At 40.3% G+C, this 25,903-nt stretch overlaps 1 protein-coding gene across 1 annotated transcript; it reads right to left on the bottom strand.

The window, feature by feature from the left end:
* Positions 1-6: 6 nt before the first annotated feature.
* On the bottom strand, positions 7-25,903 carry mrasa (muscle RAS oncogene homolog a). The gene is made up of 6 exons (XM_050048886.1): positions 25,763-25,903; positions 11,129-11,385; positions 9,569-9,722; positions 8,095-8,194; positions 6,158-6,237; positions 7-3,642 (listed from the first exon to the last, which is right to left on the bottom strand). The coding sequence occupies exons 2-6, from the start codon at positions 11,319-11,321 to the stop codon at positions 3,543-3,545; spliced, it is 627 nt and encodes a 208-aa protein (XP_049904843.1). The 5' UTR covers positions 11,322-11,385; positions 25,763-25,903; the 3' UTR covers positions 7-3,542.

The raw sequence follows: 25,903 nt of genomic DNA, 5'->3' as shown, positions 1-25,903 counted from the left end.
CCGCCAGGTACATGAGCTCAGCCTGCTTGAAAAAAAAAAGTTTGACATTTTTTGAAATACCCCTATTGAATTTCTTGCCAAGAGTCATATGAGAAGATCGATACCATGCTTGTATCTGTACACTAAATATGAAGCTCGTCAGCACTGCAGTTGGCTTAGCTAGGCATAAAGACAGGAAACAGGGAAACAGCTAGCCTGGCCCTGTCCAAAGGTAAGAAATAATCCGGCACGTAAGACCCAGGCAGCAGATTCCGGGGGTAAAAAATGAAGCCAATACAGAGGAGCCAAAAACTGCAGTTCTTTGAATGGCCACTTGAGAGTGGCTCCAGAAGCCAGTCAATCCCCATAGAATCCCATGTTAAGATGCCCAACTTTACAGCAGAAACTTTGAGTGACAGGCTGCCTGCTGATAGTGTCCTTAGCTTCTTCTCAGATCTAGCCCTCGCCTCTCCACAGCTCCAGACTCTCGCCCAGATATGGACACTTCTGGCCCCAAACAACCAAGATGGCGATGGCTGAAATGCTGAACACAAGGCTTCAAATAAGGAGTCCACAAACCAATGGGTGGCATTATAGTAGCTGCACCCATTATTTTGACAGCCTATGATAAAACCACAATCTGCATAGATTAAACAAACTTAACTATAGCATACTCAATAAGCTTTAGAGGTGCCGGTTGGCTGATTTTGGTGCCTTCAGAATGAGCCAGGCTTGCTGTTTCCCTGTTTCCAGTCTTTACACTGAGCCAAAATAAAACTGCAGCCTGTAGCTTAATATTTAATGTACCCAATGTAATGCTTGGCAAAAATGTCAGTAGGTCTGTTTTACAAAATGTCAAACATTTCCTTAAAGAAATTTCACATTAAACAAACATATTTAAACTCAAAAATTTGACAACAAACTTTTCTTGTTTTGACCCTTGTGTGATTCCATTTCCACCTGTGAGGCCATCCACATGAGCTCCAGTAAAGAAGAGAACCTTATGCTGTTTCAGCTCAGGACCAAGCATGGTTTCTTCATCTTGGTCCACAACACATTACAAGTCTTTTCATATGGGGGCTCAGAGGCAAAAAGGCCTTTGACCCGTTGAGAATCCCAAAGAAAAGAAAAAGGAAAAAAAGAGGGGGAGGAGTTTTGCTTTTTGTCCAGGTCTGGGACACGCTGAGGTAACATAGACAGTAATAAATTATTCAGTTGTTTAAAAAACACTTTGCAAGAATCATATCAATAATTCATTTCAATAATACAAAATGGTATCAAACATACATGATGCAACATTTTCATCAAACACATTCAATTTTTTTTTCTTTTTTTCGTCCTCCCCAACAATCCAGAGTCTGTTGCTTCATTGCTCCGTGATCAGTACTTCAATGTTTTCTGTCCTCTTTGTGAAGTCCCTTTAACAGTAGATGAAGGTTAATACCGTTTTCCTTCTTTTGCTGAGGTTGATATTTCACTTTCATGCTGAGGTGAATTTGTATGCCATTCGATAACTCTTTTTTTTTCATACTCAACCTTCTTAATTCAAAACTTCGTTGCACAAAACATTTCCTTTCCAATGATTAAATTCCAATCTCTGTCACAACCATCACCAAGGCAACAGGCACACACAGGCACACAGGGCTACAACACTAATTGCCTATTTGCTCTTTTTGTTATTCGATTTTTACATTCAAATCGTTTTTAACCGTGCCTTTCGCTTCACTTACAGGTTTGAACAGAAAACAACATGCCAATAGGAAAGTCAGAAATTGTATTAAAAGTGCAAAAATGTATTCCTTCAAGAGACGGTATTCATCTAGACAAAAAAAAGTTGTCCACCGAAACTTTAGTGCGTTAACAGTACAAGCCATTTCATAGGTTATTAAACTGTACATTCCTATCCACCTCACGACAGACATGAATATACTGAATGTCTTGTTGCTCCGAATGTGTGGTTTTCCTACAACTAAACGTCGCCTGTAGCTAGGTTAACATGGCTTTAAGCCCCAGGAGCATCACACTGCCCGGTTCAGACAGGCTGTCTAACTCTGATGTAGTCCCAGGGCTACAATGTATCCCCAAACTGAAGGAGTGTTCTCCTTTACTGAGCATGATTCATTGTCCTGAATTCAGCGGCGCGGTCTGAAAAGCCCCTAGATTGAAATAAAGTGACATCACATTATTTTGGTTAGTGGCCAGTGCAAATCAGCTTCTCCAGCCTGCTTCAGATCTGAAACACGTAGCGCTCATTATCCCTTATCTATTCTATTTCATGAAGAACTTCCTACAGATCTTTTGTAAAACAGCATTGTATTTGTTTACATTGCCACCTATAATAAGATATTTTGTTAATCACAAATATAATTGTAATTTTCTATAGTTTTTTTGATACAAAAACATGGAAAGTAACTTGTTTTGAAGACAATCTGTTAAGACTACAAAGACAAAAAAAAAAATACGAGGGCTATTGTCCATACAGTACTGATGAAGCCTGCTCTCATCATGCCATTGACAACGACTGCGGAGGCGACCTAAATAAACCATAATTATTTTAACACTTGATGTAAAGAGGCTCTGATATACTGTGTGTCTGTATGATGGGAAAATAATCATTTTCTAAGAATGTCTGTAAACATGGCCGCTGACACATCAGTGTTGGTATAAACCCTGTTACGTTTACATTAAAGTGTAACCACACACACCAACGACCACTCTTAACTCTCCTTTACAATTACAATATTTAAACACTTATTCAACAAGCTGATATGACCATCCCTCTCACCTGTCAACCGATACGACACATTTTCTCAGCATCACGTTCCTCTCGCTCGCTACAACACGTCCTTCCATCCTCTCTGAACTGACATTTCAAAGCCTAGAGTCCACGCTTCATTCACAGAACTCGCAGTCCACTCGTCAACACCGCCACACAACTTGTATTTTCACTACCAACATCACTTTCACCGCTCTCGTATTCATCCATCATGCCCTTATGATGTCCACTCTACAAAGAGAGAACGCAGATACACATATCTAAAGGTCACACAGGTGCTTTTCTTCCAGAAAGTTGTAGGAGTGTGAGGATAGAAAGGTGATGACCAGCAGGTTTTTAGGAGTAACTCCATGAAAAACGAGGCGCCATTTTGAGCCGGGTCCTCTCTTTTCCTCCCTTTCCCAAGAAGAAAAAAGTTCCACATCAAGGTGATTCTGGCCCCCCAAAATCGTCGAGTGCTACGTTTGAAATTAAATTCAAAAATTACACTTGATTGAGAAACAGTTCACTGGAGTTCTGTGTTGAATAGAGATTGGAGGGATCTATAGACCTTTGACAGGGACCATAAATTGAGGAGAGAGGGCACAGCACTCATTCCAACACATTGTGAAGGGTGAGGGGACATCAGTCCAACATTTCCTGGATTCATCCAGCCATTCATCAACCCCCCCTTCCCTTTTGTGCTCCAGTAGTTAACCACTGCTGGGGAGTTCCCTGACATCCAAAGGTATGTGGGTGCGCGTGTAGGTGTGTGTATGTTTCGAATGATAAAACAGGACGAGGGAGGTCACAATATAGCGCAGTGGAACCTGTGGGAACCCGCTGAACGTTCTGCCCTCCATTTCATCTTCTTTTTCTTCTTCTGGTTTCGCTCTGGCACCTGTTGTCTGTGGGTGTGGAGAAAAGAAAAAAATATAAGAAAGACAGTTTTACAAAATAATCTTCACTTGACTAACCAGCCTTTTCCAACACCTGACAATACAGTGGTCCTGCCATAGTTAGCATCATAGTTAGCACCATGGCCCACAATGTGTTATTTATCATGTAGTCCTTTTAACAAGTATACAAAAATACACAAATCTACAGTTTTGAAAACGTATATTTTTCTCTATGTTTGGAGGTCTTGTCCACAAGTAAGCTGACTTTTGGGTCACTGAAACAAAGATTTTTTTTTTTAAAAAAAAAAGGCCGTCTAAGGTTTGGTAACTGTGTATCCATGTGAACATGGAAAACAGAGAATTTGGTAAATAATGACAGTATCTCCTTTATTCATATCAACTGTTGCTGTGTATAATGAGCATGCTCCAGAAACAACAACAATAACAACAACAACAACAACAACAACAATGGCGGACTACCGGTTTTTGTTATCACTACTTGGTCTAATGACTACTTTACTCTGAAACTTAGTATTGCTGCACTACTTTACGGACAAACAGAGCTGTCTGCTGCACCCAGTATTATTTGTACCAACACAACTTCTGTCATTAAAAGTCTGTCATAGAAGACGGTTTTAGATCAGGCCAGGATTCATCAAACCAACATACAGTGAGACGCTTCTATGAGTGGGACTGCTGAAAAGTAGAAAGAAAGGTTTTTGCGTTCCAGAGCATCACTCGTATCGTTGAGTAAGCTCCTCTGTCCTTACATCAAAGGGGAATCAGTGGTGATGAGATCTCCGGTTGTCGTATATAAAAGGTAATGTTAGCCTATGCACTATGTGTAGACAAGGCCCCACAGGAGTTCATTCAACTCTGCAGTTATTTTCTAAAAAGAGTGATTTAGCATTCTCAGAAATGCACTTATTTGCTTTCAATAAGATTAACTAAAGATTAACTTACACTATCTAACATGTTAAGGTGTCTACAGGCATCAGACACTTATATTTAGAGCTTTTTAAGACTTTTTCAAGATTATTTTAAACCAAATTCAAGACTGATTTGTGGACAAAACCTTTTTTTTTCCTTATTCAAGCATTGCAGGTAACTAGTATATGTGTAATCCCATGCAGAAATAAGTTTTAGTTTGGAATGTGGTTATTACAGTGAGTCATATTTTTCCAACAGGAAGGGGCAAGTAAAGAGTAAAAGACAGTATTAGTTCCAGTGGTAGGTTGAAAGATTTGTAACATTAGAAATATGGACTTTCACACAGCAGAGCTTGACTCAGAAAAGAAAAGAGGATTAAATGAAATTAAGTAAAATAATTGTGGCCTCGCAAATTCAAATTTAAGACTATCCGATGACTTGTATTTTTAAAAGGTATATATATGTAGACAAATATATATTTTTTTTCTTATCTTATTATTATTTTTTTTTTTTTTTAACGGACCTGAAGACACCCTGAGGTAATTTGTTTAATCTGTATAAAAACTAAAGTGTAAAAACAATTACAGTGGGTTATGTGCTGGATTATTTCTTGACCGGGCGCAGTGACTTCCTGAAGTCTTAATTTATATTATATATTATATTTGTTATTTATATTTACCACCCAAACATGACAGTAGTAATGATTTTCTCATCCAACTTTTTTTTTTAAAGCATTTCACCTTGATTTTGTGAGCACTTCTCTACATTCAGTATTATGTGTCACCTCTTTGAGATTTTACATTAAACATTTTATAGGTGAGTTTTCAAGATAGGCTATGGCAACTTATACAAGTTCAAAGATGATGGACATTTTCTACCTGAACTGTTGATGCATCAGTCAGAAAAAAAGAAGCCCAACCATTATGTCTTTATCCACCCCCTGTACGACTGGCGTTCTACAGTCTGACCACAAGAGGGCAATGTTGATTCATCAATCAACGCTCCTCTTTTTATCATCTTGTACCAAAGCACTCAAGTGTCTTACATGTGGACAATGAGATCTCTCTTTAATCTGTAATCCAAATACAAAGATGAATACAGCTGTGTATTTGGGTGTGTAAGTAAAACATGGTGACACGCCTACTTGTTTCTTATTGGTCCATGCAGAAAGAGAGGGCCTTAAAACGGGGCATGACCACATTCAAAACATGGACACAAACCAAATTCTTCTGAAATTACACTTGTGTCAAGACAGGAAATACCTCTGGGATTTTTTTCTTTGCTTTCCACTCTTCCTAAAACCACTTTCACTGCCCTCACATACCAGCATAACACTGTCTGTGTGCCACTAACCTCTTAAAAAGTAAAATACCAACTGGAAATAGGGAAAAGTGTGACATGCTATGAGTTGAGATAATTTTATTAGATGGAATGACTGTATTTCAGTTTGTCTTCAGGCCAATCACTACTGTCCTAGAGCAGTTTAACTGCTGTCACTGCAAGGAAATCTGTCTTACATTATTTTTTATGCAAAGATGACAAGGTTGTCATCTTATGGAAGTAAGAGAATGAACAGAAGTGAACCTAGAGTTACCTTATAACACGAACCAGCTCGTGGAAGGCTTTGTCCACATTCATTGGAGGATCCTTGGCACTGGTTTCAATATACGTTATCTGAAGAAACAAGCAGAAATATTACAAACCTAAGCAAAAGTTGTAATAGTTGTTCATTGAAATATGAAATAACCAAATAGGTTGAATAAAAACATAAATATATTGTATAAACAGGAATATACCGTATAAGGGGAATAAAACAATCCAATGTTATGTGGTTAAAAATCAACAGGGGTTACAATTAAGCTGCCTGTTGACTCTGAGCCTGTTGAGCTGGTGCCAAGTGACACAATGCAAAATCTGTATCAATTAAACCCACAGTTGCCGACTATCATTAATTCAATCTCAGCACAGACAAAAATAGAGACAGATGTTTCCTCACACATGCCTACTGCCCATGCAAATGACAGTGATGAATCAGCTGTGACTGATATTAGTCAGACACAGTGGCTGCACTTATTCGCCAGGCTGCATATCGTCTCTTAAAACACTGAAAATTAAAACAGTGGATCCTTGAATCCAAAATACAAAAAAAGCAAGACAAATTAGTCCCAAAACGTCACATCCTTGGAGCTGTCACTTTCCCCAAGTCCCTCTGGGCCAAACTCATTCAGCACCACAGGGAGAAACTCAAAGATCTCTTCGATCAGGAACATTGGTGCATTCAATGTCGAATTGAACCTTTTTGCAGATTACAGAGAGCACAGCTTTCTGGCTTTATCTGACAGTTATGTTTGCCTGTTTCTGCCTGTTTTAATGGTTATGCTGTGTTCACTAACAGCACGTCCACATTAAGCCAGCTGTAAATGCATCTTTTTCTCTCTGTTTCAGCCCTTCAACCAGACTCAAACACAGTTCAGTCAGGACCACTTCAGTCAAAGAAAACTTAATTTCCATTTGCAGTATTATATTTGGCAGTATGGCTCTGTTCTGAGGCCTCTCTGCCTGTCCTCGGGCCTACGCAGAAAGCCTCTTCTACGGGCCTGCATGGAAAGCTACAGTATAAGGCAGAGAGCGCACACCTGTCTGCCCTTCCATGCGCCTACATGGAAAGCCTAAGGCAGGGAGAGCAGCAACAAAGATCCCCTAGAAACAGAACAGAGCCAGCATCAATGACAAACAAAAATGACATAATAAGTCAGAGTCCCCAGCAGTCAGCATAAAATGGAGGGGCTGGGGTGGAGGCGGGTTGCTAAGCCACTTGCTGAGGAAGCAGCAACAGTAGGCAGGCCAGAGCAGTTTAAATAGGGCGCCCTGAATGAGATTTGCCAGTTGGTTGCATAGAAAGGAATCATGTGATCTATCAGCTGACTCCCTTTCATCAGTCAGTTGCTCCATCAGTCAGGCTGTTTGAGATCAGCTGATGTAGCTGGGATGTGAGCTGAGCTTGACATCGTGTCCTGCTTGAACTAACACTATGCTCAATTTTTTCTACCAGTTTTTCCCCAAATGGCCCCCAGAGGGTGTTAATCTTAAAACAGTGAGGAATACAAAAAAGCTTGGTGTTTTGGTGTGTATGGGATTTACAGAGCTTTGGCAAAGGATGTGTCCAACTCCACCTTTGCTAGTTAAAGGGATACTTTGCTGATTTTCAACCAGCTTTGTATCAAAACAATACAGGTAGTGTGTGTAAATGAACTTTGGTATACTTCCCTCCATCTTACCAGTACCTAGATATTTTTTCTTTGGCTACAGGGGTGAGAATAGCCTACAAATGAACATTCTGATGTTCATTTCAGTTTGAGTTTTATTCTGAGGATTGCACTAAATTATTTCAGATACAAGGACACACTTCTGTGAGGAAATTATCTTTCCTCTCACTGTTGCTTCAGAAATGCTTTTATTATCCTTAGACTCTCGCCTAAATATATTAAATCAGTTTAGTGCAAAAAGCCTACAATGAGTCTGACAACTTACGTTATGTTTTGCAGCCATCTCTTGGCCCTGGTCAGTGGTGACCTTTCTCAGATGGACCAAGTCCACTTTGTTTGCCACCAACACCATGGGGAAGGCCTCCCTAAGAGGAAAAGGACACACACACACACACACACACAATCTCAGGTATCCCTGTGTAATTCATTTTCAAACCACTTAGTGTTTTTGAAGAGTGTTTAAAAGTGTCTCACGATCTGAAGACTACTTTAAACACCTGATTTACCCAGTTTATAATCAGATCAGAAAGATCACATGCTTCACAAACTGTCTGCTAGGTGTCAGATTTCTGCAACACTTTTTTTCCTTCTTGTAGAAAAATGAGCAACAGTAGAGCACCACTAAATATGGACACAGAGCAACTTACTCAGTTCCAGTTTCTATTTTTGTTTCATCACAAGCTCAGTTTTATTGGCTACTGTCAGTCACTGTCAGGCAACAGATGCATCTCCTCTCTAACAACAGACATCCACAACAAAACTGATTAGAATTTTGGAAACAAATCTTAGGAGCCTAACTGGTCTGCAGCTTGAGGAAAGTAAAGCAAGGACAAGATTCTGATCCTAGGTAACTGTAATCTTGACAACACTCCCTGTTAGCACAGACTGAACCATGTCTGCTGAGTCAGCAAAATTCTGAAAATGACCTGACTGAAAGCAGATAAAATTTGGCCTTATGAGGATAAATATTTGTGAAAATACCAAACATATTCAATATTTTGAATGTTAGTGTATTATGTGGACAGTCAAATCAGACCACATCAGAAGATGACACTCAAACAAATGGAATTCAAAAGGACAAACAACATTAGTGGTCAGAAGAAAACAAATCCCCAGTTTACCATATTGTAAATGTCTATTTCATCTGACAGCTACTTCCTCTTTTGGTAACTTTGGCTTCCGGTTACGTTAGCTTTGACCCACACACACATTTACAGTGCAGGGGTTGATTGTATTGGACATTTTGGGTGCATTCTCTCTTGTTTTTACCACAAAATAATCTGAATAACATAACTGAGAGAGCTAGAACCAGTCTGATGATTTACTTGCACAGACAGACTTACTCCAGTGAAAAAAACAAAACAAAACATGTTCCTTAAACAGATTGAGGATGCTAAGCAGATGTCATTGCATATTTGACAATGTAGTAATCAAATAAGCACTTTGTCTGTTTACTGTTTAAAGACATTAAAATGTCAGGCTGATTGTCATATTTCTCACATACAGAAAAATAACCAGCTGTGGGTTTATTGTGCGTGCCATCCCACACACAACCTTCTGTCATTTGATTCTCAGCAACAGTGTAAATGGGTTGCTCACATTAAATCATAATACTATTAAAGAGTCAATAAACAGTACACAGTAAGAATGCCCTTCATATGTCATTTTTCCTTTGTTGTCCTTACATAGAAATAAGTTTTTTTTATTATGCATTGGTCAGCTAAGCGGTTGTAACCTACCTGTCTTTGACCCGTAGTATGAGTTGATGGAACCGGTCAACGTGTTCAAAGCTGGCCTTGTCTGTCACGGAGAAGACGATCAGGAAGCCATCTCCCGTCCTCATGTACTGCTCCCTCATCGCACTGAACTCCTCCTGGCCAGCTGTGTCCAGCACTGCCAAGATGGAGGGACACCAATGTATTACATTACATCGAAGGGTCTCTGTTTTACTGATGTTTTAATTCAAAATGCACACAGATGATTTCTTATTGTACTACCTACATGTGTGATTTAACTCAATTAACTGAATACTTATCAAGCATGCTAAGCTGTTGTTACAAATATTAATTATTGAATCCCTTCTTACGAAAATCATTGTTACATTTATCTATTAATGGATGTAATTAAAGATACAGAAAACTGAAACAGGTCACAGTAGCAGAATTGCAAGTACGTGGTCAGAATAAGAGTTTGTTTTCTCCACAATGTATGATCACCTCCACCCATGCACTTTAAGAATTCTAAGAGAAAGACACTTGTAGATTTTGCTGACCCTGTGACACAATCATATATCCCCCAACCTTCAGGTTTGGCTACCCCTTACATCCTGGTTCTTCAACAGGGGATCCGTGACCCCTTGTAGTTTTTTTAACTTTTCAAAAATTAAAATATGCCTAAAAATACACATTAACATGATCCAACATAGTTCGCCTTTTGAAACAACTTATCCTTGTGAAACTGAAGATTCCTCTCTAACCTGCCTGGAAAACATACACAGGGTCATGTCCAATCTCAAAATGTTGTGCAGTGTATTGCTATAGGTTGAAAGGTTGGCGGGTGTGTCAGAGGTGTTAGCCCATTAGCAGTGACATGTATATAAATAAATGTCTAGTAGATCTTTACTAACTGTTTTCACACTGTTTTAATTTCACAATTACTTTGGCAATGTAAATATGTTTCCCTGGCCAATAAAGCCCCTTCGAATCCAATTCATTGAAACCTCACTGTACTACAATCATTTTCATCCAATGAACACGTTTTGCTACATTTTGTTGGGGCTGAACGTGGCACAAGGCAAGACAAAAAATCATTGGACTCTCTGCCCAACAACCCCCATTCACCCAATTCAATATGCAACTCAATTTATCCCAATAGACCCTGCTCTGTCTCTCTTTTGGCTAGGGTGTCCTTGATCTGAAAAACTTTGATGACCCTTCCCTTACAAAACATATGTGTCAACTGGCACCTACAATTGAATACTTTCTAGAGGAAGGGATAAAATCATGGAGTGATACATTATTTCTCTCACACACAGAAACCACAGCAGTACCTTTTTTAAATGCCATTAATTCTTTCAGGGAATTGCTCATTTGTTCAGTGCAGGAAACAGCTACCACTGGAATGTAGTTAAAAGCTAACACAGTTTTTTAAGATCAAACATCCACTCATCACTTGATGGTGGACAAGCTTACTTGAAACCAAAAGAAAATTAAACAAATGCATAAGACAGAAGAAAGCATGGAGAGAGAGGATCATTCTCAACTGCTGTCTAGGTTAAGTTCACATGCATTTCTACTCACCATCCAGTATTGCCCACTGTCCATCTATCTCTGTGTGTTTGAGATATGAGTCTTCTATCGTGGGATCATAGTCTGGCACAAAGATCTTCTGGAAGAATTGGATGGTGAGGGCACTCTTCCCAACACCACCATCCCCCACCACCACCAGCTTGTACGTTGGCAGGTTGTCACTTGGCAAGGCGCTGGTCGCCATGGCTACCTCGACAGTGGTGGTAAAGGTGGCAAAGGTGAGAAGTAAGCTGAGGAGACACACCTGGCTGAAACGGAGGACCGTGAGAGACAGAGACAGAAAAAGAGCGAGGAGGGAACAACAGACGGAGAGAGAGAGAGAGAACAAGGGGGAGAGGTGTAAAGGTTTTTTGTTGCAGCTGCTTTTCCATCACCATGGAGACCACGGACCACAGCTAGGAGTTGTGGATCAAAGCAGAAACATGGAAAAATAGTATAAAAACAGAGAAACTTGAGCATTTATGCAAGATGGGCAGAAATCAAACCAGAGAGCCATGTGGAGTTCTGTGACACAACATGTTGCAACACAAAGCCCACCAAGAGTGCTATTAGTGTACCTGACTTTATAATTAAAGCCATGGTATGCAGTTTTCTGAAAAGGGCATAAAACGGAAACATAGACCATCCTGCATCATTCCCTTCTCTGTCCTGAGCCTATTCCACCAGACAACCACAGGAATATGCACGTCTCATGCAGTAACCCACTGTTCCCATGCATTGATTCATTTTTTTTATTTCATTGTAGAGCTTTCTCTCTCTCTCTCTCTCTGTTTATCAGACCAAAAAAGAGACAAGAATTAGGTAGCTACAACACCCAGCTTTTCTCCCCACCACTGTAGATTGCTTCGCCAGGGGCAGGGTGAGCAGCAGCTCCAGGGACAGACCTTAAGTCAGCGGCTGTAGCTGCTCAAATTCAACAGTCAGGGCAGGCTGGTAGCCAGCAACAGTGCCGTGTGTAACCTGTTGCCCACTCTCTTCCTGGTGAGGTGGTCTGTAGCGGCGGGGAGTGAGGCGGAGAACTCACTTTGTTTATAGGCTCTAGCTAACATTAGCTACATAAATGTGAACTTAAATTAGCCGCAGCCGTGAGCCTTCGGCTCTGGTTAGCAGAAGGCTAATCTATTAGCAACAGTGTCTTTCCATCTATGAAACACTTTCCGATATAAACATTTTATTGCGTTTATTGTCAGACTCTCTTTTAGACTCTCCAATTCATAAGTCCTGTTTCCTTTTTTTGGGTTGCTTTGCAGTGTAGGCAATTGTTGCCAATGCTGGAATACTAATGTTCTCTGCTGGACTCTCCACCATTCAATCAGGCTTTCATCAAAGGGATGTGCATGCGCTTTTACATTTGTAGAATACCCAATAGGAGCTCTTTTTTGAAATGACCTGTAATTGGCTAAAGTTTCCCATCACGGCATAGATTCACTAAAGTCTGAAAACAGAGCCAAGAGGAGGTGAAGAAGTTTAGTTTTCTCTTAGATCACTTGAATGACAATATGCTCAAAGTTCATTATGGGATTTTTGCCCAATGATGCCAAAATAAAAACTGCCTATCCCAGCTTTAAATGACTTGTTTAACTTATATCATCATAAATGTTTATTTGTGTGGTGGATGTTGGCCTACACAATATGAAGGGTATTGGGAAAAGAACCTATCATGAGACAGAGGCCATAGTTTTCTTTTTCAGTAAACACAGAACTTATTTCATCAGTGAGCGTAAGTCAAGCCTTAGCCCAGCCACTGTGAGCTGAGCTGTGAACATATGTATTTTTACTGGGGCCTCAAAGCACTGATAACCACACTGACCTACAATATCATGACCTCACTTGCTCACACACAAGGATGATGCCAATGGTTTATCACCATTGATCTACAGGTGGCAGTAACTCGTCAAGATATACTGCAATGCACCTTCAAAGACAGGGAAGAAGAAGACTGCCAGCAAGTTTACATGGGTGTAAACCATGCTGGCTTTTAAATGAAAAAATCAGCTATGCATATGTTTTGTGAGGAGGTAAAGAGCTCAAGGATACATACCATGTGTTTGATGTGTAACACTGAATTTCCACAGGGTTCCTTTCAGATACTGTTAATGCAAAGCCATCATGTCCTGCAGCTGCTGCTTCATAAGAAGCCACAAATGATTTTAATTGTGAAGCCGCTGCAGCCACATTTGTTATCAAGATTAACACCTTACTGCTATTGTGGACAGCATCGACAGCTTTTTGTAAGCTGACATGTTTCAAATATAAGGAAGAGTTGTAAATAAAGCAGCAGCCACTATAAAACAGGTTGGATGACTGATAGTAGGCAACAGGCTTTATATAAAACCACTGGGTCTAATCAAAGCCACTCACAGCATTGAATCAAAACTGTGTTGACAAGCGGGTAAACAAGGCCTTGGTGAGCCCGGCTTAGCAGCAGAGACCAGGCTAATGATGTCTACTCTCTGTAGCTCAGTATAACCACAGAACCAGCAGAGAAATATGGTAGTTTGTAATTATGGTTTTTTGAAAACAAAAATAAACATCCATCTTGCTAGAATATGAAACGTTTAACAGAATAGTAAAGCAATTTTCCACACCAGTACAGTAGAGACTCAATATAAGAAAAGCTATTTTAACATTTGCAAATGATTCACATGCATTCTGTGCTTACACCTCAGGGGAACAGCTTGTACAGTACTCAACAAACCTGTTATTTTTCTTTTTTAAATCAGACTGCCCTTTTGAGAGTCTTACATTAGTACAGTAATGGTCTATGGTTCAAATTACTATGGGCAATGATATGGGAGCTTTAATATGTGTGTATGGATGCAATCTCATGCTCTTATAGCAAAAGCTCACACAAAGCTTACCACAAAGAGGGAGAGCTACAGAAAGAACGAGACATGGGAGGGACTCAAGAGAACAGAGCGAAGAGGAGGGTGAGAGACACAGAAGCATGAGGGAGAAGAAGCAAGGGTAAACGAGGACAGATTTGATAGAAATATTACAATATGGTGTTGAGTCTACACAATAGACACCAGTATTTTACCGTGTGCGCCCCATTTTTGGACAGTTTTTTTAATTTTCATCTCTCCTTATACATTCAAATGTTTAAAATAATAATTTCAAGTGTAGGCAAATGATCAGAATCATTCAACACCAAGCACTTTTCATGATTTTGTATATTTACTTTCTTGCTCAAACAAGTCGCATCGCTCAATTCGCAATTGCAATGCAAAATCTAGGTTGAAGTCAGATTGTCAGTCAAATTAAGCTAACTTAGAGGTATCCTGGGTCCCCATTTTGTGCATGTGTGTACTAATGCATGAGGACGTGCATGCACGAGAGCATGCAGACAACACACTACACATTCATGCTGGCGGTTTCACACTATTCTGCTGATCGTCAGTTGATAACACACATAGAAGTAACCAATGCAGCAACAAAGGTTAAGAAGCTAATCTAGCAAACACGGATGTATTCATGATATCAAAAGAATTGATTAGTTTGATGTACTTTGTAAGGCCTCGAGGAAGCATCGTGTGTTTTGGTGGAAAACACTGAATGTACATGTGACCTACAAGAAAACAAGAAAGGAACCTTTAAAATACAGATACCTTTAGATATTCAAATATAAAGAAAAGACTGAAAAAGTTTTTGCAAGTCTCTGCAAATGCATCTCTATATGATACTGATTTAATATTAAAAGAGCTGCTGCCTGAAAGGTGGGAAATACTTCTGTGACCTTAACTTCATTTTGGTCACTTTTTACAGCTCTATCATGTTAACAAATATCCTGTGTCTCCTCTGTTGTTTCTATTGAAAATAGTGGGTTGTGTTTGTTTTAACTACGAAAAGTTGTGGCAAAACCAAGGCAAAATCCCGTAACTACATGTACGATTCTCTGGCTTTGTTTCTTTGTGCTTAGAATTCTTTGTTTACCCACAATAAAGTTGATGTTGCTGTCTTATTCATACTATATCAAGTGAATAGATTCATGAATTTCACTAGATTCTATCTAGGTCATACAGTAATTATTATCATACAGTGCATTGCTTACTGTACTCAACAACATCTTTTTCACTAATCAAAGAATTAGAATACATGTGTGGTGGTAGATGACGACAGAGGGGAGGACAGATCAGCTTTTTTGTGTGTTTTTATATTTCTGTCCCTATGTGAACACTGTGTTCCTTCTCTGATTTTGGAGGTTTCCCGGGATCAGTGAACGCAGCACTAGCAGAACTCTTTTCCAGTTGTTTTGTTTTTTGTTTGTTTGAGACACGGTATGGAGAATTAACTAGTCAGTCAGTTTGTGATCGGATCGATTAGAGCTGATCGGATCACCTCAGTGGATTAGAGGAGCAGCTGCTGCAGAGGCACATGAAAGCAGATTTTTAGACCCAGCTCTGGACCGTGGGTTGCATGGTTTCTGTGAGACCACAGCCGGTTTCATCGAAAGTAGGTTAGAAAAACGATGGACAACACTAAAATGACAGCGCCGCTCTAAATAACAGAGCATTTCTATAACTAATGAACATTTAAGTTTCACTTTTACTGCACCTGGCTTTCTGCTGTTCCATCTGTACCCAGAGTACATTTTGCATTCTGAGAGAGATAAAAAAAAAAAAGCTTCTTTTAAGGTTGTTTATCTCAGTTCTACACTACTGTGAGTTAGTGTCTTTTGACTTTGTAGGGCAGTATAAATGTATGGTTTGCTTTAAATACATTTTGGGAGTATATGCACTTTGTAGTGAATGGGTTAAAACATACAACCATTTAAGTCAAGCTATCCACAGTGTTCACATAAATTTGAAATTAAACCAATCTACTCCATCTTACTGTGAAACCCTCAGATTTTTAGTACTTATTTAACTGCAGCAGCAGCTAAAGCAGACAAAAAAGAACATTCACTCACTACTAGTACAACACCAACACCACCACCCACCCACCCACGCACCCATTCCTCCTTCATCCACCAGGAAACAGCTGTCAGCTGGCTTCAGTCCATCCTTTCCTGCCCAGCACAATGGAGGGAAGGAAGATGTTTCCTTCCTTTCCATAGCCAGCCAGTCTGCAACAGTCAACCAGCCAGGTTGGGCAAGGAATTTCCGAGCCAAATTCCTGATGTTAAATGTCTCATCAGTCAGTTTGTTGGCTGGCTGTCATAAAGCCACAAATGCCACTACTCACAAGACATCACGTTACACAGATTTTCAGTACTGTGCAGAAAAACAAGAACACAACAGCTTGAGAAGCACCGTGAAACACACCTGCCACTGGTCGTGGTTTCCACACCATGCGTGGTGTAGCCTAACTAAAGCCAGGTCAGGTCACAACCTCGAATGGTGTGTCAGCATTTCCCTCTGTGAGTCTACTTGGTGGAGTGTACAGCTCTCTGAACCACCACTCACTGTTCTGTGAGACTAAAATAATCCACAGACACCAGTTTAAACCAAATTCCTTTGGGAATGGAAGCGTGGCAGAGGAAATTTTATTATGAGCCCAACCAAAGTTAGTCATCTGACCAATGTGGCTGGCTATATGTAGATTTACAAACCAGGATGTTTCAGAGGGCCAACCGAGGCTGCATGGGGACATACTTAAAGTATTGTGCACAACACTTGCAGTGTTCACACTAATGTCAGTGACTCTGAATCCTTTCCTCTCAGATTTAGCCTTTCATCCACACTAACCTGGCATTTTCCAGCCCTAAAAATGAGCTTTAAAAAACCCCTTTAGAGGACATATATCTCTGAATAAATCTGAAAACAACTGTCTTGTGTATTACAGGAGAAATGGAGCTCAGCCAACACAGTTATGTATAGTCCTCAACCCTCACTAGCGTGATCAAGTACCTCTATGAAATAGCAACATTAGTAAGACATAATTGGATGTTTCCATTACTTATTATGTAATGCCATGATTTAACACAAGTGTTGTCACTGACTTGACTTCAGGCATAAAGTAGTGCTTTGATTAAAGGCCTAAATGCAGCAGTACAGAAATTACGCAGTACTTAAATACACATTTCAATTATTTTATTAGTGTACTCATCTAATAAAAGATAAGATGAGAATGAAGCAGAAAACATGATTTGTGTATTTTGTGTGCTGAAACAATAAAGCAACCCTGTCTCAGAAAAATAACATGTATGAACTACTAATTTGCACAACAAATAGGCTGGGTTTCGAATGAACAGCACCTGGTTAAGGTTAAGGGAAGCCCAATGTATTGGTTTAAACTGAGTGAAAGACAAGAGAGACTTGAAGCTACGATGAGCTACGATGTGTTTATTAGCACTTAACTGAAATCCTGATCTTTCCCTTACCATAACTTTGCTTTTGTTGCCGAAAACTAACCACAGATGAGAGTCAGGATGTGAACCTCATACTCTGGTATCAAAGTCCTGCACTTAATATCCATAAACATGCTGATTATGTTTTGCACATCAACATCAATGGTAACTAATTTAGTAATACAGAATTTCTAGGTGACAGGGTTGGAATAAGCAATGACAGAGTAGGGAGCAACAAACCGAGATTCAGCCCGATTCTTAACTTTTGTCCTAATGTTCTGGCCTTTCCACAAAAGAGACTTTTGGAAACCCATCTGAAAATGCTGGAGAGAACCAACTTTGACACATTGCAAATATCTACATTAGGACATATTCATATATTTTTTTTATGTCTTCCTGTTGCAAATCCAATGCTCATTAATCAGAGAAACCTTCATCATTTTCGTGTCAGCAAAAATGCTTTACATCACATCAATGCAGCACAGCAGATACGTTAGGTTACTGTATGCCTTGTTGCACATACTGGATGTGCACCAGTGTGGCATAACGACAGGACCATGGAGCATGTATAAATGTTATTAAAAGCTTTTTTGTATGTTCATTCACGTCAACTGAAGAGCCAATCTCTACAGCTGTGGCTAAAAAGGAAATATAATAAGTTTCTCCTCATTCAGTATGACAGTTTGTGGACCAGTGACATATTCTGGCAATCCAAACTGCCTCCCCTTCACAGTCATTACTCTACAGATGTGTGGTTTTACATATAAAATAACAGAAGCAGCTGCTGTGTTTTGGACTTCATATATTGTCTTCACCAGCAAGCCTTTCTAGGCTCTTTGAGAAGTGGTTAGCTGCTGCCTTGGGAAAGGATAAAGGGACTTCCCTCTTCACATGGGAACAAAGCAGCACCACATCTCACAGAACAGGAATAAGGAGGAACACAGTGGTGCACACCCTGGCCTGTACTGTGGCGTTGATATCAACACTCATCGATCATTCAAAGGAGGTGTTAAGACAGTTCACCAGGTTCAAATTGTATGAAAGCTTTGCTGTCAAGTGACAAACTCTGGGCCAACTCCACACTATTTTTTTTTCTTGGTGTCCGAGCTGATCTTTATTTTACATTTGAATTATGACAACTATTTAAGAAATGGATAGCATTTTATAAATTGTGCCATGGTTGACCAGAATATATATTTCTCTGTAAACACTGAAATCCTGACTTTTTGGAGGAAGTGGGTTTTCTACCTAGACGAAGCAGGTTGCTGGTTCTTGTCACCAAGACAGCTGAAATGAAAGCAATAATGTGCTTAAGGGCTATCTTTGTCTGTGAGCTGGCTGGGAGAAGAAAAAAGGACCCTAACATTTCTTTACCAGTGTCAATATTGGCAGTATTTTTCAGTTATTAATGTTGTCAAAGCCCTGAACTCTTCCACCATAAATGCCAGTATGGCCTTGTTTACAGAGATGTTCCCACACCAGTACCAAATGCCTGCAATTCTGCCCAAAATGCTGGATCAGGTATCGGCAAGTATGCAAGTCTATGCACCTATCCGATACCACGTAATTTATTATTAATATTATTCACCCTACCCTAGTTTCAGTAGATCTGTGCTGAACATTTAAGTTTATTTAGCTTCTTGACATGAAAATGGGTTAGTAGTATACAGCTATTTTTTTTTTCCTAAGCAAGGGCATTGGATCGAAACTCATATGACCCAATATGCAAGTTTAGGTATCTGAATCGATCTCAGGAAGAAAAAAATGGTAACATCTCTAAAACATCTAAACATCTCTATTTATTTACTTAAAAGGTTCAGTGTGTAAGATTTAGGGTAATTTAGCGGTATCTAGCAGTGAGGACTGCAGACTGCAACCACCTGAAAATTCTCCCGGCTATAATTCCCTCATTGTTGGGTGCCCTTTGGCTCACCTGGTAGAGTGTGCGCCCCATCTGGGCAAAGTACTTTGCAGTGTCCAGGGATTGGTTCTGACCTGCAGTCTTTGCTAAATGTCATTCCCCTCTCTCTCCCTCCTTTCTTGTTAGTCTTTAGCCATACTATTGTTAAAGGCAAAAATGCCCAAAAAATAATCTTAAAGAAAAAATAATTCACTGTTCGTAGTTCAGGAGGTTTTCATCCTCTCCAAAACAAGTGGACCAGGTGATTACAGGTAAAAACACTGCATGAAACTTTAGTTACATTATGAATCACTGTTTCTCCAACACTGTTTGGCAGAGCGGCTTGCCCACCACCTGCTAAGTTGTGCTCACCTTTTATCTCTGATAACTTAAGATCCCGACATTCAGGAGGTTTTCACCTGGAGCAGAATTATCCACACCCCACCCAGGGGCGGACTGGCCATCTGGAGGTTCTGGAGAATCACAGAACGACCGGTACTCCAGGACGGCCGGCGGCCGCTACGCAGTCATCACCGTTTTTTTTTTTTGTTTTTTTTTTCTCCCTGATAATCTACTGTTCCACGTCCAGTCCGCTAGGTGGCAGCCTTTAAATTGGACGCCAGCCGGCCCATAGATATCTATGAGCCGGCCGGCCGCCAATCAAATTGAAGAAGAAGGAAGCGCATACCGTATGGGCACCGGTTGTTGTGGGCTGGGCCGAGTCAAAGTCCAGGGCTGTTTTTTAGTCCCAGTCCGCCCCTGCCCCCACCTCTCTCTCTTTCTCTCGTTTTCCATTCCTCTCTTGCTTGCACCTTCTCTTTCACTCTTTCTCCACAATATTACTCCGTTGTTCCGTCACTTTACCTCTCTCAGTCGTCGTGATCCCTCCTCTTCTTTCTGTCTCTTTCCCTCTTGATTCAGCCCAGTACAACTCCTAACATTCAAGCATGAGAACTGCCAGTTTCATTAGACAAAAACAATTTTAAAAACAGGTAAATTGGCGAGAACCCAACCTGATTCAAGCCCAGGGATATAGTGAGGAATTACAGACTGGCCACACCCAAACTAGGCGGGGGTCTGGCCCAACTGGACTTGGGCAGAGAATTAGACCTCTAATTTAAACTGGTAAAGATACTAAGTAAAGCAGTTTCACGTTAAAAATAAGAATTTTTCTGACACTGCTCGACGGCTTCTAACTATGGTGCCCAATGCAAAACATGAATAGCCCCATTTAGAGCCACTGTTCGGTTTGTCCATTCTAGGCTACCACAGAAACATGGCAGTGAACATGACGATCTCCGTAGATGAGGATCCACTTCCTGGGTAAATATTAATCACTCATTCAAAGGTAAAGAAAACACAGCAATTCTTATTTTCGGGTGATTATACACTAAAAAAAACATACTCATTTCATTATTTTCCATTTTAACCAATATATCCACCTAAATCTTACACACTGACTCTTTAAATGATGTTTCCTTGGCAAAACAATATGACTCTCTGAATTAAATTGTACATCTCTAGCATCTCCTACACAAGTACAAATTCAGTGCGCAGTAAGATGCAATCTGCCCAACTGAGCCACTGTCTTATTGTGCTGGGTTGTTTCCTTCCTTTGACAAGTGTCACCTTCAGGGCCAAAAAAATGAAGCCAACAGTGAAGTGCCAAAAACTGCAGTTCTTTGAATGGCCACTTGAGGCTGGCTCCAGCAGCCAGTCAATCTATACAGATCCCCATGTTAAAATGTCCAACTTTACAGCAGCATAAACATGTTTACAGCCTTAAACTAAAAACGGTTTTGGTCTCTATGGCGAATTTTCCCCTTCATGACAACTTACCCGTTTTTATTTTATTAAGGCCTGAACTAATGCCACTTTGAATGACAGGCTGTCTGCCGATAGTGTCTTCAGCTTCTCAGTCAGATCCACCCCTGAACTACTCCACAGCGCCACCCCTCACCCAAATATGGTCACTTCTGACTGAAAAAAAAACGAGATGGCAATGGCAAATTGCCAAACTAAAAGCAAAAGGGGAGTCCACAAACCAAGGGGTGGCGGCATGACAGTGGCTACGTTCATTATCCAGACTATGTTTCATGCTGATGGTTATTTGAGCAGCAGTAGGCTATGCTAATGATGATGTGTATTGAATTCAGATGTCTTACTTCAGATGTCTTAAACTTATTTCATCAAGTTATTTGTTGTGTACTGAATTAATGTAATAGTTTTGTTCATCTATTTCAAATAATGAGGTAAGCAAAGTCAGCTGCCTCTTCATCACATTTTCTCCAAAAACAACAGACAAATCCAAATCTTTACAACTCTTTGGAACATTTGGCTGAGAGAACAAAGTGCAAATAGCCTAACAGAGGGTTGTATAGCTGATCACATGATTATGGGTCATTGCCAATGACTAACTTGCCACAGTCCCCAGTCTCACAGCATTGTTTGAGAACCCATTTAGCCATAAATTACACTGGTGTCTTTTTTCATAACAGTGCGCCTTTTTGAAAAATTCTCTGTGGATAAGGCTGCCATTCACACACACCACCAAAATATCTCACTAATGTTCTGTGACTTGCTGGGGGCATCTTCTTCTCTGACCTTTCCATTCATTCATTCTAATAATTTACTTTTTTGTTCTGGCTATTTGGGAATTTTAACCAGGAGACAGAGCATCATGAGTGAACCACTACGAGGCATCAGTGACACTGACTGTATGATCAAGTAACCTACTTGTTACTGTATATTCACCATTTCTTACTCAGAAGAAGAGAATAGTCTTATGTAGGCCTAATGCATAACTACGCCACCCTGTCTCCGAGAAATTGCATTTGTATATTACTAAATTGCATTTATAATTACATTGTGGTGACAATGTAATTGCTGCCTGGATTATGTTCAGAGACAAGGTTACTTTGGGCTCTATCTTGGGTATGTAGGTCTTCAAATTAGGTGTGATTAGGCATACTGTTGGCATATTGCTATTCTGAGGCAGCAGAAAACAACTGACCTAAGGCTGCTTTATTCAGACAGTAAGATACATCTACATAGGCTGGTTCACAACGCACTCTGCTTGGTACACACAAAGGGTGGGTGAAAATAACACATTAGAAAAGCTAAATACTGTTTCTTCTGTCAAGTTTATACCCATAGTTTTTGATTTTGCTGCTAAATTGTCCCATGATATTTGCTGCAGTGACATTACTTCTCTTACTGTGTTACTCTCAGTGCTCACTCCTACAATTTTGCCAAATCCGTAAGTTTAAGGTTAGGGGAAAATTGTGATTTCAGTGAAATGTTTATTAAAAAGGTGAAATTAAAAAAACATGCTGTGGGCACAACAAGTGGATAATGTAAAGCAAGATTGCATTTTGGGGCAAAAAAATAATGAAATACATTGTCAGGGAACATTTTGCCGATACGTTCAGTATCAACATTTTTTTGATTTGCCAGCCAGGTACTTAAATTTGCAACATTTCCTCATTATGTTAAGAGAAAATGTACTTGGCTTGGCATTACGCTTGCCTCAAAAACGCATTTGCTCTTTCAAATGACCTGTATATGAACATAATATCTAGGAGACAGGGCTGTACTATAACATGTAGTTCATTGCTTAAAATGCATACTATGCAGGATTTTCTTTAAAAAAAAAAAAAAAAAAACTAAAAAAAACAATTTATAGACTCACACAAAAATGCTCTCTCAATCATCACTATGACCCACTAGCGGTGTGGTGTGTTGCAGTGTCTGTATCTGCGGAGAATCTGCCCTCTGCTTATATTTTCTTAAGCAGGTTTCTCATATGAATCCCCAGCCAATAGCAGTGCAAGGTCTCTATAAAACATAGCGACCAGGTTACATCGCTGTCCTCGCCTCTCTCCTCTACTCTGTGGATGCAAGCTGCAGGTCTGTCTGTTTGAGGTTGAGACAAACAGTGAATAAGCTTGTAGCTATAATCTGGTATGGTGCATCAAATGGTGACATTTATGTTTGAGCTGTACATTGTCCCTTTTAAATAAAAAAAATAAAATGAAAAAACACACACAGAGCAGAGAAGCCAAGCGGACAGGATGAAGCGTGCACTTCATCTGAATTCACACAAAATCCGGCAATACAGCACCTTCCTGCAGTGTCATGCGGAGGTGTGGTTGTGTTTATTTGTGCCATAGAACGTAACTGCTCACAGTAACACTGCTCCTTCTCTTCATTTACTCTCCTACTCGCTTGACCACCACTGCTCTCTCAGTCTCCTTGAGCCAAGGAGGAGGGGCCAAGTTTGAATATTGTACCAACAGTATACGACAAATCCAGAAGAGCATGCCTTTAAGACCAGTGGTTCTCAAATTTGTCCTGTCATGTGCCCCTTCAAAAGTCGAAAAAAAGTGACAATATCATCAGCATGATATTGAGACAACTTGATTTTAGGGATGTTCCAAATTAGCCATATTACATCATTTGGCTAGTATGCTAATTTACAGCGGAGGGACACCTGAGTCTAAACTTAAGGGGCAAAGACTTCAGTCTTCCACCTGGCAGTAGAAACTCTGACCTCTAACCTAACTGTCTGAATGACAAAATGAATGAAATTATATTAATTCAGATGAATTTCTTTGGATGGAAAGCTTAGGACTGCATTTCCTAACCAACTGCTAATCAAAGAAATACCCAACCAGTGTTTTGTATTAAAGGAGTTCCAAAATTTGACATTAAAGACTGAAGTAGAGTAAGATGCTATCGTGTAGTCGATCTGAAATGCAAAACATTCTATTTTAGATGCAGATTAGCTGCTCTAGTCTCTATCTCAATGGGTAGGCTATCAATAAGGATTAGGATTAGGCCCAATTAGGATTGGATTAATTCGGAATAATGCATCCTTTATTTTTATTCATCCAGGTAAGGATCACACTCTTGTTAACACTCATGTATTGCATACCTTACAGTCACTCACAAGCCTCTATTTCTACACTATAGGCCAAGTTTTTGCCACACTTTGAAATAAAAGAGGTCTCTCCTATGTGAGACTCCATATACATGCAAGTGACAATTTGAATCTCACAGGCAGGACTGGGCGACATGGAGAAAATCAAAAGTCACAATATTTTTGACCAAATACCTCGATATCAATAATGCAACGATATGGTATGCAAACTGTAATGAGATTTTTGCATCAGTGACGTGGATATAATGACTAAGTGGGCAAAGGCAAGTAACAAAGCAGCTAGGACAGCCTGGTAAGTTCAGGAAATGCAGCCTCTAAAACCAGGAAGAGACAATGATTATGCCAAATCTAAGACAATATCTAGTCTCATATCATGATATTGACATAATACCGATAGATTGCCCAGTACTGCTCCCAGGAATTATTACTTAATAACAAGCAATACCAGGCCTCAAGCACATGTAATAGCCTAGATGACACACCAACACATCTGGATGGGAAACCCAGCATCTACCAGTTATCCAGAAGGTAATTTCCCCTGGTCAAAGGTCACAATTAAGCTTCAGGGAAATTGGGAAACAGCAACATGCAAAAGTCAGCTTACCAGCAACCTCACAAGCAACGTCGTCATCATCATCATCATCATCAGCAGCAGCAGCAGCAGCAGCAGCAGCAGCAGCAGGGTTTGACATTTCCATGAAGTTATGATGGAAGGATAAAGGGGGCTCTGTCCCCAGACAGCCAAATTATCTGGTGATTTCACTTTGCTATTAATAGTTGTGTGTGACTGTGTGTGTGTGTGTGTGTGTGTGTGTGTGTGTGTGTGTGTGTTCAGACTGAGGTGCTTCTGAATGATCTCATCCTATGATTTGATACATGAAGAATCTCTCTGTTCTCTCTGTCCAGCGGTTAAATCTGCACACCATTTCTGCTTCAGAGCTGGACACCACTGTGTGTAGGATACACAGTACAGCTGTTTTAAAAACACCGTGCTAAAATAGTGTGTGCACAGTGGATTTCGTGATCGTTCTTGGCATATGATAAAAGACAGGCACTGTGTTTTTGTTTCGTCCCTCGGGAACATTTTTGACACCGAGGCAAGGCCCGTCTCTCTCGCTCTCTCTCTCTCTCTCTGTCTCTGTGTGTGTGTGTGTGTGTGTGTATGAGCCGCCGTATGGAAAACCGACAGCAGCCGCCCCTGAATAACGGATTTCGGTTGCTTCATCTTTCTCTTGAAGTTTGCAGCGAAAAGGAATTTCCGCAAACTGAACACAGTCGTTCACGTTGTTAATTAAAACGAGCTAACTTCCCCGGACTGTTCACAGCGCTGTCATTAGTCAAAATAAGCTGGTGACAGTTAGCTAGGCTACAGTAAATCTGTTGATACACTGAGAGTAGTTGGTTTTACACTGACGGTAGGTGTTGCCTGCACTGTCCGTGAATACAGACGCCCGCATTCACGACCTCTTCTCTGTCAGCAGGAAAGCTACTTACCGTTGTGAGTTTCGCTGCCGTGAACACAAAGAAATGTCCTCACACCGACATATTCCTCCTCATCTCGCTCCTTCTCGGCTTCAAACCACCGCCGCCCTTTCGCCACAGACGGGAGTGTGCTCCCCACATCTGCGAAACAAT

This window comes from Epinephelus moara, chromosome 7, assembly GCF_006386435.1.
Source record: "Epinephelus moara isolate mb chromosome 7, YSFRI_EMoa_1.0, whole genome shotgun sequence".
Classification (NCBI taxonomy): domain Eukaryota; kingdom Metazoa; phylum Chordata; class Actinopteri; order Perciformes; family Serranidae; genus Epinephelus; species Epinephelus moara.
Note: the sequence above shows the minus strand (reverse complement) of the source record. Positions and strands in the feature narration are given on the sequence as shown.